Source organism: Lucilia cuprina, chromosome 4 (assembly GCF_022045245.1).
Source record: "Lucilia cuprina isolate Lc7/37 chromosome 4, ASM2204524v1, whole genome shotgun sequence".
NCBI lineage: Eukaryota > Metazoa > Arthropoda > Insecta > Diptera > Calliphoridae > Lucilia > Lucilia cuprina.
Window position 1 is genome coordinate 4,244,350 of NC_060952.1, and position 12,169 is coordinate 4,256,518.

Here is a 12,169-nt window from a genome sequence, read left to right on the forward strand (position 1 = left end):
AACTAACTAACTAACTAACTTACTAACACATAAACGACTAAACTAACTAACTAACACATAAACGACTAAACTGATATTTTAAAATTTGACGGATGTATATATCAAAATGTTAAAGTCCTTCAACGCGGTCTATAAGAGTGCTATATTCGGCTGTGCCGAATCTTATATACCCTTCACCATTGTGAAATAATTAATGATTCGGATCTCGCCGATATCTAGGATCCTCTTAAAACTGATTTCAACAGACAGACAGACGGACATGGCTTAATCGACTCCGCTATCAGAGTCCAAAAATTTATATGTATTATAGAAATTACAAACGGAATGACAAACTTATATATACCCTTCACACGAAGGTGAAGGGTATAAAAATAAGTACATCAAAAAAGCAAGTAAGAAATTATTATCGGGCAAGGCAGACCATATAATACCCTACACCTGTTACAAAAAGTAAAATGTGATTATGTTTTCATAATAAAACATTTAAGTTGAACTGTACCTTGCCTCAGATGTACTTAAGCCATTTACTGTTGAATAAAACTGAGGACATTTAAGTCAAATTTTGAAGGAAGCTTTTTATAGGGGCTAGGGTCAAATGATGCCCTGTAATTAAATTTTCATTGAATTATCTCCAAAAATGCGACCTGTAATTTGATTACAAGGTTTACAAGCCTTATTCGGGGGTACAGTTCTATGGAGGCTAGGAGAAATAAAGAAGCGATCTTAACAATTTTCAATATGCTTTGTCCCTGGAGCATTTATTCATACAATCAGGTACCAAATTTCATTGAATTATCTTCAAAATTGCGACCTGCAGTTTGATTACAGGTTTACAGGACGGACGTTAGGTTAACGTTAGTTAAATCTATTAAGAAAATGATTCTGAGCCGATTGGGTATAGGACCAATATTATTGTGCGTTACAAACATCAGCAAAGAGTTTACTAGCCTACATGTTAAGAGGTTTTCGTTATAAGTAAACTACTGGCTAACTAACGAAGTCATAAAGCCCGACTTCGGTTCAACCCCAATGAATGCTCTAGAAATAAGAATTCCAGATTTATTTTTTACAACAAAAGCACATTTATTTTTCGAACTATTTTCGAAAATTTTTATGCATAAAATATTACATCAAAAATATATTTAGTTAATTATAACCTAAAATAATTTTCATCCTTCTAGATGAAGTCTTTAAAATTGACACATACAATTAATCATAAAACTGGCAACATAATCTTTTTAACAAATAAAATAACATGATAATAGGCAGAATCTTCACTTAATCTAGAAATCCAGAATTTTAATTTTTATTCACAAAAATAAGTACTCCAAGTCCATATCCATTGATTTTACTTTCCATATTCTTCAATATCTTCAACTGTTACGGAATCTGTACTGGATGTGGAAATAATCAAAGCTTTTTCTGAATCGGTTAAATTTATAAATTGATTTTTATTCTCCAACTCGCGTTGTATCGATGACAGCAAATCGGGTGAATAGGCTTTTGAGTCACGATGTAACATAAAACTATCTCTGGCTTTAAGATGAAGACCCTCATTTATTTCCTCCACTTCACGATCTTCTATAGTTTCCATTTTCATAGAGTGACGCTTTTTGCGCATACGTTTTGAGCCACGTGTTATAAGCATTACAGCAGGTGATTCATAGGGTAAAGCTTGTATAACAGTTTGTAAAAGTTTGGGAGGATTTTCAGGGGTCTTAGGATTACCAATAACCACATCTGCTTGTTCGGAACTACGGGCTCTTTCTTCTTTTTCACGGGCGGCATTTTTGCGCATTAAAGCTCGTGCTCGCTTCTTCAATATAGCCTGTGCATTAGGATAGTAGGCGATGACTTCATTAAGATCACTTTTTGACAAGACAAACAGATTAGCATAACCCTTGGAACGTACATCTGCAGTTCGCCGATCGGCACCATTTATACCCAACAAACTGATTTCACCAAATACTGAACCCTCCGAGAGAGTAGCTAAGACAGTATCACTGTTCGGTCCTCCCATTACTTGAACTTGTCCTAATTTTATAATATACATCTCACGACCCACCTCACCTTTACGACACACATAGTCACCGGGTAGAAAGGTAACAGCTCTCAATTTTAATACCAAATCTCTGAGTAAAGCTTCTTCACAATCGGCAAATAGTTGCACTTTTGACAGGGTTTGTATGTGTACCGATATGGCTATATCAGTTTTAAGATTAATCGGCAAAGAGTCTAATATATTTGATTCGTCTAAGGTACGCTGCTGATCCCAGGTAAATTTAAACCACATTTTTACTCGCTTCTGCACATCTTGGGGAAGATTTAAACGTCTCATGTATTCTAAGGTCTCATCTTCTAGTTGCCGGTATTCATTTTTAGTTCTAGTGGCCGTGGATATAATGTCACGTATTTGACCGATCAATAAGGCGAATACGAAAACGCCCATTAACCAGGCAGCGGTCATGAAAACATATTCTCCTTCTCGTTCCGGTTTGGGATTCTTACCTGGAATAAAATAAGAGATGGATTTATTTTTGGAAATAAGTAGTTGATCATGTCAGACTAATTAACATCATACATGTCAATTTTTAGAAGGCAATTGATCGATAGTATAGGAATATAATTTGAAATCTATTTGAATCTATTTTAGAAGACAAATTGATTTTTTAACAGAAAACCATAAAAGTTATAATTGGATCTGGTGCTGGATTTTCTACTTACCTATAGACGTTGCCGTTTTTGTAGCAAATGCAAAACATCTGACATAGGGATGTCCTTTGCCGCTAAAAACCCAACGATTTACGCCCAGACCTGAAACTAAAACAGTTAAAAAAGTTACTCAGTAAAAAAGTTTAAACAACGAACCTTGATAATCACTATAAGCGTAATATAGTGTTGCAGTCAAATGAATCATGTACAGCATATAAAGTAGAGTTTTTGCGATACGAACCTGCGATTAAAACAGATAACAAATCTTTAATACCAATACCTCATAAACGTCAATGTTTTCATACAATAACTTACAATATGTGGTGAAGATATAACACGATCCAAAAGTTTAAAAAATTCCCAAAAACTTTGTATCTTTAGGAAGCGAGGAAATCTTAAATATACGGCCTTAGTGCCATATTTGAAATATAACAACTCCAAGGGCAGCAATGATAAAAGATCCAACTGCGTTATAAATTAAACATTATTATAATTATTTTTCAATAAAATTTTCTTTTATCCAAACTTACCTTGAACTGCAGCTTTCGCATATAATTTTTCCGAGTGAGATTTTTATCCTTGACCCAAAAACCCTCAAACAAATACATTATACGATGTTTGAAAAACACCACATCCACAAGATATACTATATCAGCACAGAAATCCATTATCAACCACATATTTGTATTTTCGGGTGTTTGAAAGGGAAATGTTGATCTCAAGGGTATAACCCAGGCATTATAGAGAAACGATATGGAGACCACACACAACCAGGATATATACATTTTACCCTGAGGATCTAAGGTCTTTTGATTGTCATTGCTGCTGCAGAGACTAGAACAAAGCCAAACATTGGAACGAGGTGTATCAGCCACAAATAAAGGTTTTTTATTGGGGGATTGTTGGGGAGTTATTATAGCAGATCTTTTGCCTGGTGACTGGACATTACGGTTGATTAAATTGCGTTTGTTATTTAAAGGTGGTGGTGGCGGTGAGGGTGAAGAAGCACTACTGCTGGGTGTGGGCGGCATTTCTAAACGTGTTTTCATTTTATTGGCTCTAGCTGTAAAACGTCTTACCAAATGTCTAACTTGATCTCTTAAAAACTGCTCATCCTGCGAATCTAAACTACCGGCACTAGACAAACGATTAATGCTTACATTAACAGGCGCATCAGCATCCACACGATCTACCTCACTATCCATAAGTGCTCCCATATTTTGTTCTTCATTGGGTATTTCGGGCATTTCATCGTAACAGATCTGTACATCTTGTTCATCCTCATCTACCAAGGGTTGATTACTAGAACCAAAACTTTCGGTTTGCGGAGAGTTTTGCACACCAGAATCTTCTAAGTCTAGTAATACCTTTCCCGTAGCTTTGGTAATAACGTCTTGTGAGGGTTGCATTTCAAATGATTCCTCATCTTGTCGTTTCAAATCTTCGATAATTTGACCCGGTAAAGTACAGGGTGCTGTGCTAGCAGTTGAAACCCTTCTAGGCCTAACCTCTGCCAATGGAGGTGGTGATGGTGCAGCAGCGCTTAAAACCCTTCTCACACTTTCTGGACTTACTAGAGGTTTCTCATTTTCATATTTTAAAATATGTTTAACCAAAGCATGAGTACTTTCCACATTTGAGGCAGCATTTTCTGCCTCCAAACAACCTATGCGGCCATTACGAAAATACAAACGTGAATTAATGAATCTGGGAGAGCCTGGTTTCTTTTTGCGATTGCGGAAAGAATTGATTTTATAGTTAATGCTTTTGGCAGAATTCTTGCGTGACATGCTTTTAGGAGAAGGAGACTTATTCTCCTTATTCGGACTACCCTCAACTTTGGAGCGTTTCTTTTTCATTTCTGCTTTATCTAGTTCCTTCTCTTCACGCAACACATTTTCCGTGGCCGTTAGAAAATCTTCTATTTCCTTTATATCTTTGGAAATTTCCTCTAAACTTTTCCTAACGGTGGCCTCCTTTTGGCTGGGCGATGAATAGCGAGCCTCATAGTTGTGAAAGGGTTTTGTGTTGATAACATTCTGCATAAAGGCATGACGCTCTAAAGTATCACAGAATAACGGTGACTTCGAACGTCGCATTTGATGGTTGCGTATGGGCGGTGAGGTCATACGTTTCGGTTGTGTGCGATCTAATTTCGATTTAAAATCTTCGTAGGGAAAATTTTCCAATATATTCGGTGATGATTTTAGCAATAGTTGTGTTTCATTACCACCAGCTGTGGCCGGCTAAAGAAAATATTTAATAAGAAAAATTTCGATTAAAATTTATTAACTTTTCGAATTAAAAGATCCGTTAGCTATGAGTTTTAGCAATAAACTAAACAAAATAGCTTGAAATAAATGTTTAGCACAAAGTGTGTGTAAATGCGGAGAGTGTACGGTCTGATTAGTTAATGGTGGTGGAGAGCTAGAAGTGGTCAGCGGTGTTATAATGTTTAGTTAGTTTTTAAACTTGTCTGTTGACAATGGGCCAATCGTGTTTGGAATTTCAATTACTTTAAATGTTTTGACTGCCAGTAAGTAGTTGGGGGAGAGAATGAGTAAGAAACCCAGTGAATAAATCAATATGATTTCGATGAAACACATTTAGATTCTTAATTTTGGAATAAATGTTTAGCAAACAAAAAAAAAACTACATATAAGATAGAGAAGGAATATTAAATCCTATGGCCAAATTGTTGAAGGATTTTAATTCCAACAGCATGAGGTCAATGAACTGAATTGTTTGGCTAAGGGTTACCTACATTTTTTTATTTCTTTTAAATATTTAGTATAAAAAAACGCAACAAAAATTTGAAATGAAATGCTCACTGGGTAACAACTCCCAACACTTGCATTTTGTTGTCTGTACTCATCAGAATATTAATAAAAAAATTTCACTAATATGAACTCAATAAATTTTCTTAATTTATTATTTTGTTCTTTTTTTGAAATAAAAAGTTTTTAGCTTAAACATAGTTTCAAGGTAAAAGGTCAAATAAAAAGCGGAAATTAAATAAAATTGAAGCAAAAACTTACCCTACGTAAACGACCCATATTTTCCATTTTATCATAAAACCAGCTGCCGATGTTAAAATTGTTTACATTTAATTAAAAACACTAAAATTAAATGAAAAACATTAATAAAATGTTAAAATTTATAAAAACAAGTTTTTTTGTGCAAATTATATTTAATAAATTTGTGACCAGACGGTCAACAAGATACAATTATTATTATTGAAAACAAACGCACAATCAAACCAACATATGGTAAGTTATTGATTTTTCCAATGTAAGCGACAATTATTTTTTTGTTTTTTTTTGCTTCTTGTCAATAAATTTAATTCGCAACAAATACTGTTTAATTTTAAAGCAAAATAATTTATTTATATCAAATGTAATTCAAATAATTTTAAAGTAATATTTTATTTACCATTGATATTTTTGTTTTAGATGTTATATGTAATTTAACTTTATTCCTTTGTTTTAGTCACTTCTGGCTGCCTCTTATCAGTTGTAAGTTTTACCGTCAAATAACTTTATTTGCCACCGACAATTTGCGTTTGTTTGTTTTCTTTCCTATTTTTGTCAAAACGATTTTCTCTTAATTTTCTTTAAAAGGAAAATCGCTTAATTGCGCATGTCATTAACTGCATTTCTAATGTTTTGTTTTGCTCGTTTGTTTCTAAACATAACAACTTATTGAATTTTTATTGAATTGTTTCTAGCGTGGAATGTAAGTAATTGTTGAGGTTGTTATTAGGGGTATTCAATTGTAGTAGAAAGATCTCAGAACTTAAGAAATTACGCTTTTAATTAAAGTTGTAATAATAAGCTAATATGAAATCTGCATCCGTATAGATATCGTAGTCGATGTCTGCATGTTGGTTAAGCCGGCTTTACACGATCACACAAGTAATATGATCTGTCAAAATTTTGTGTAGAAGAGTACGAATGGTATCGTGTAAACACAATATGAAAGACCTGGTTCACACTGGGAAACTTTTGATGAGAAACTTTTAATTTTGTGTGTGAGAGAAAGAGATGGTTCATATTTCTTTCTCTTTCTCTCACACACAAAAATAAAAAGTTTCAAAAAAAAGTTTCCTAGTGTGAACCAAGTCTAATAAAACCATCACACATTGAGAGAGAATACGGATGGAAAATATGACAGTCGTATGACTCTCTTCATTTTTTGAAATGATTCAAAGAACAAGCAGGTCAGGGATGTATTCCCCTTAAAATTCAATTTCTTTATCTCTTAATCAATTTCTCAATTTCTTAATCATCAATAATTTCATAAATAACGGAGATATGATAAAAAATCCGAGACAATCTCTGAAAATTTCATAAGAAATTCGAATGTTTGTTTAGGAAAGTACAAGAAAACTACACACAGCGCAATTATAATTAACGTATAGAATGTAGGGTTCTATAAATCGACTTTCGAATAATCGAACAATAGACTTTTTGTCGAAAAAAGTCGAAAAGTCGAAGTCGTCTATTTTGTTCCAAAAAAGTCGATAACTCGACTATCGTCTATGAAAAAAGTCGAAAAGTCGACTTTGTAAATAAAAGTCGAAAAGTCGGAAAGAGTCGAAAAAAGTCGAAAAGTCGAAAGAAGTCTAAAAAAGTCGAAAATAGTCGGAAATAGTCGAAAAAAGTCGAAAATAGAAAGAAGTCGAAAAAACTCAAAAAATTGCAACAAATAGAAAAATATAAATAAATTTTTTTATTAATAATAAATAATAATATAATGTTAAATGGCAACATTATAAATTTTTAACTCTGGTCGGAAAAAGTCGAAAAGTCGGAAAAAGTCAAAAAAAGTCGAAAAGTCGACTATTTATAAAATATTAAAAGTCGAAAAATCGACTTTTAATAGAATGAAAAAAGTTGAAAAGTCGACTTTTCATAAAATGCAAAAAGTCGAAAAGTCGACTATAGTCGAAAAGTCGACTATAGAACCCTAATAGAATGGGAATGTGAAGCTGTTAAGGCAAGTAAAGTGAGCAAGATGCTTTTTTTTGACGAAGCCTATTGAAAGTGGTTCAAATCTGCCCATTATAAGCCTTGATAATCTTGCCAAATTTCATAAATATCGGGCCTCATTTAAACCTAGATCCCAAAACAAAGCCCACTTCAAAAAATGACTTGACTGTCCAAAATTCACTAAAAAATCTCTTTTATCTATTCATTAAATTTTATCAGTATCGGACCATATTTATTGATTTGTTTTTGTTTTAAAACATTTAATTTGAAAAGTTTTTATGACATACAACAATACGACATCGATTGTGAATTTGATAAATTAATTTAAAACAAAATGTAAAGAAATTTGCCTTTGTCTTATTTGTCTTTAATTCTGTATATCTTTAATATACTGGCTTTCGTAACACCTTTTTAGAGCACCTTAATGAACCTAAAATAAGCGATTAATATCTTTATTAAAACGGGGAAAGTCTGTTAACAAAAAAGATGGGTCCTCTAATTTCTAACCAATAGATACGATGTGTTATCTATCTTTACTTCTAGGTCTGCAGCAGATATTGTGCAAATCAATAGAGGTTGTACAAAACAATCTGTGGACCTTGAAAAGGGAAATACTTTTTACCAGTTCTTATTCCAAAATAGATTATCGTGGAAATCGTTCAGTGAACCATGCTGATCAGCACAAAACATTAGACCTTTATAACCAACTAAAGAATTTTCTATTATACAATTCTCTAAATTTATAAAATCTAATAATGTCTTATTTATTATTATCCTTATATCTTAAAGTACAATTTCTATTTTTAGCAAAAGAAATGAATCAAACATCCAGATCTTACAGCTACTTTTAATCTAACTGACTAGCACTTAAAACCCAATAACCACTCGTAAAACCACACAAAAAATCGAAAACAATTGCGATAATAAATAAATTTACTCTTAGATGAATAAACAGTAGGATCTCGATAATTTGAATCAGTTAAGTATTAAATTTTATGATGAATGTTTAAGAAAATATATGATAAATGACGCTCAATATTTAGATTTTTTTTTATAAATCTGAAAGTATTGGTTGTAAAAGAATAGACAATTCGAAAATGTTTATAAAATAGGTTTTACTGTTCAAGTCAACATTCCTTAACACAAATCCTTACTTTCTACACACTTTCTTTACATGTTAATCTACAATTACTTAAGGGCAAATTGGCTAAGGCGTCAAAAGGCCAAAAAATATTGAAAAAAGAAAGGTTGTTAATTTGAATGTGAAAAAGTGTTGCCTTTAGTTTCTAACCCCTTCGTACTAGTAGAAGTGATAATTTTTTTTAATCAACAAATGCATTCAATTTGTTCATTCAAACGCGCACATGCCATATGAGTAGGTTGGAAGACATACTACTTATTATTTATTCACTTGTTGAAAGAAGTTTTTTGAACACACATTTAAATATTACTTTTCGGTAAAGTTGCTAAAACAATTGCCAGCTAATAACATTTAATCTACTTGTAGAAGAGAGAAAGGGTTGAAAATACATAACACAGAGAAAATTTTGTAATGGAATTTTAAAGCGAAAAATAATAAAACATTTCTCCTGTTTTTAAAATTAAAATTAAATCATTGAATAAATACATTTATAACTGTTACTTTAGTAGCTTTTTCTGAAATTTAAACTACAGTTAAATCATTACACAATGTCTGGTTATTTTCTATCTTAGGGTCAACTTGACAGTTTTCATACAAAAAATGTTTTAATCGACAGAATAACTTTCGGTTTTAACGATAACCGTAGGTGGAGTTAACGGGGCTAACAATTTAGTTTAACTTTTGTTTAAGTTTTGAGACTTACTAATCAGCTAAAACATACATATTTTTATAATTTAGTTTAATATATGTTTCAAAACTTTATTAATGTATTTTTTACAACAAATTTCTCTCTGTGTATTTATTTAGTTCTTTTTTTTGCCTAAACATAATTGCTTTTAGAAGCTGTTCTTTTTTATGTGGATTTATCTTATATATGGTCCTTTCAACAGGACAACTATAAAAGCCACAGACAAATCTTCGAACAGTATTCAGTTTTATTTCACATCTCGTATTCTAAATACAAACAAGGAACTCAAAAATAGTTTGAAAACAAATTTAAAAGAAACTTATTTAGTGTAAGTGCTTATAAAGTGAATTTAAAAATAAAATAGCAACAATTTTATCAGCTAAAGTTGCAGAACTAAGCGTTTGAATATAAATTTTCAGTTCTAGTTCAGTTCTAGTACAGTTCTAGTTCAGTTCTAGTTCAGTTCTAGTTCAGTTCTAGTTCAGTTCTAGTTCAGTTCTAGTTCAGTTCTAGTTCAGTTCTAGTTCAGTTCTAGTTCAGTTCTAGTTCAGTTCTAGTTCAGTTCTAGTTCAGTTCTAGTTCAGTTCTAGTTCAGTTCTAGTTCAGTTCTAGTTCAGTTCTAGTTCAGTTCTAGTTCAGTTCTAGTTCAGTTCTAGTTCTAGTTCATTTCAAGTTCAATTCAGTTCTTGTTCAGTACATTCTAATTTTTTTTGAAACCCAGTAGATTATGCACCCGAACTATTTTTTTATTTATTGTATGATTTCCGTTTGCCCAAACAAAAATCCCACTTTATTGGTTTTAAACTTTACTACTGGGAAATATCTTAGACACAAACCATCTAGCATAAAGATGCCATACCAAATTAATAATAATTCCCCTAGTTTATGATTTTGTATTCATAATAGCGTCATTGGAAATTTTACTGTCTCAGCAAAAATTTCCTTTTTTTACCCTACACCACTATAGTGGGAAGTGTATATATTATACGTTTGTGCTGATGTTTGTAACAAACAAATATATTGGTCCTATACCCAATTCAGAATCATTTTTTGAGTTGATTAAAGGACATGGTCGGCCATGCCCGACTATACTTTTCTGCTTGTTTGTGAACTTAGAATTGGTGCAATTGTTTTTTTTTTCTCATTTAAAGATTAAACGTTTTTCTGTGCAAAAATATATCTTTAATATATTTTAATAGTTGTAAATTTCCGTTTAAAATGTACTCTTTGATATTTCATTGTAGCTTGAAAGTGAAACCCTACAACCAACATGTTGCGTATTGTGATTTTGCCTTTGTTAATTTTCTTGTTCTCCATGGCATGTATGGGTCAAACATTTCAATATTCCAGAGGCTGGACTAATGGCAAACGGGCTGGTGTGGCTACAACATTAAATAATCTCTTGCACAACAAAGAAGATGATGGCATGTCCGAATTGTTTGAAGTACAGGAAGCCAATGAAAGAAGATTGGAAAGGTAAATTAGAAATGAACAAAAAAATACTTATTTTTTACACACAATTCATTAATAATCTATTTATTAATTGCTTTTTATTTTAAGATGTCTATCACAACTCCAACGTTTCGTAAGAAATCCTTTACTTTTACACACAACTGCTGCATTGGCGTTAAATCCCGCCGCCCCATCATCTAGTCAAAGTAGCAATAGCAACAACAACATGAACAACATTCCATATGGCAGGAATCATCAATCAAATGAATTGTTTGAAGAACTTGGTGCCGCTGGCACAATAATCGATACAAATGATTATGCGAAACATTAAAAAATATTTTCAAACTCTTTCTACTTTAACCAACATGTTTACGAGAACAATGATGACGATTATGATGCTACTGGTGAAAAGGATAATGTTTATATTAGGATTTCAAACGAAAGAACTTTATTATGATTGTTATACATACACACATACTATGTAAAAAAACAAACAAAATATTAGCAAAAAATTAAAAGCTACAAAAAAATTAAAAAAAAATTAAATTAAAAAATTTATAGAAATTTACAAAAAATATTTTTGGCTGGTTTGTAAATATATAAAAAAAAACTTTTGTAAATAACTTTTACTTATACGAATTTAACTCAATAAATAAATGTAATTAACTACAAATAATTAAAGAGAAATATTTCATTTTTTTAATAAATTCTTCAAATCTCCACTATGCTCAAAACTTTAAAATCGAGAAGATTGTGTTTTAAAAAATGTAAATGCATAAAAATTATGGGCAAATTTAAAGATACTATGCCACCTTCCCTACTGCTAGTCAGTCAATATATTATCTTAATATTCACATTGATTACCGGCGGCAAGTGTTGATCTACTCGCAAGTTACGAGTTGTCGCCACCCTGCAATATTGAGCAAAATACTACTACTACGGAGGTTGATATCATAGCCTCCGTGGAGGAAATGAAGTTGAAGTGCTTTACGTGAGTACCTGGAGTGTTGCCCTATCTCATGGTGGTACTTCTTTAACCAATGGGTTAGTAAAATATAAAGAACTCATCACTGCCCCTTTGTGTATCTTACACGCAGGTTGCAATTTTTGAACATGGATTGAGTCGGTCCATATATAAGCTATCTAATCTCTGACCATTTGCTTAACTTCCGAGATATAAAACAT

At 32.0% G+C, this 12,169-nt stretch overlaps 2 protein-coding genes across 2 annotated transcripts; one reads left to right on the forward strand and one right to left on the reverse strand.

Moving 5' to 3' along the window:
* Nucleotides 1-1,064: 1,064 nt before the first annotated feature.
* On the reverse strand, nucleotides 1,065-6,265 carry LOC111690897 (cyclic nucleotide-gated cation channel beta-1). Its single transcript, XM_023453490.2, has 7 exons — nucleotides 6,145-6,265; nucleotides 5,751-5,831; nucleotides 3,243-4,958; nucleotides 3,028-3,177; nucleotides 2,869-2,953; nucleotides 2,725-2,814; nucleotides 1,065-2,508 (listed from the first exon to the last, which is right to left on the reverse strand). Exons 2-7 carry the CDS (start codon nucleotides 5,775-5,777, stop codon nucleotides 1,349-1,351), a joined length of 3,228 nt encoding a protein of 1,075 aa, XP_023309258.2. The 5' UTR covers nucleotides 5,778-5,831; nucleotides 6,145-6,265; the 3' UTR covers nucleotides 1,065-1,348.
* A 3,517-nt stretch (nucleotides 6,266-9,782) lies between these two features.
* On the forward strand, nucleotides 9,783-11,641 carry LOC111690901 (pro-corazonin). Its single transcript, XM_023453494.2, has 3 exons — nucleotides 9,783-9,860; nucleotides 10,777-11,008; nucleotides 11,093-11,641. Exons 2-3 carry the CDS (start codon nucleotides 10,803-10,805, stop codon nucleotides 11,313-11,315), a joined length of 429 nt encoding a protein of 142 aa, XP_023309262.2. The 5' UTR covers nucleotides 9,783-9,860; nucleotides 10,777-10,802; the 3' UTR covers nucleotides 11,316-11,641.
* The last annotated feature ends 528 nt before the right edge of the window (nucleotides 11,642-12,169 follow it).

Excerpts from the sequence above, each read along its gene's own strand:
- LOC111690897 (XM_023453490.2), bottom strand. The coding sequence starts at position 5,777 with ATGGAAAATATGGGTCGTTTACGTAGG. Across the intron at positions 4,959-5,750 it reads ATATGGGTCGTTTACGTAGG|CCGGCCACAGCTGGTGGTAA; the intron begins GTAAGTTTTTGC and ends TATTTTCTTTAG. Across the intron at positions 3,178-3,242 it reads TGCGAAAGCTGCAGTTCAAG|TTGGATCTTTTATCATTGCT; the intron begins GTAAGTTTGGAT and ends TTTATAACGCAG.
- LOC111690901 (XM_023453494.2), top strand. The coding sequence starts at position 10,803 with ATGTTGCGTATTGTGATTTTGCCTTTGTTAATTTTCTTGTTCTCCATG. Across the intron at positions 11,009-11,092 it reads AATGAAAGAAGATTGGAAAG|ATGTCTATCACAACTCCAAC; the intron begins GTAAATTAGAAA and ends TTTTATTTTAAG.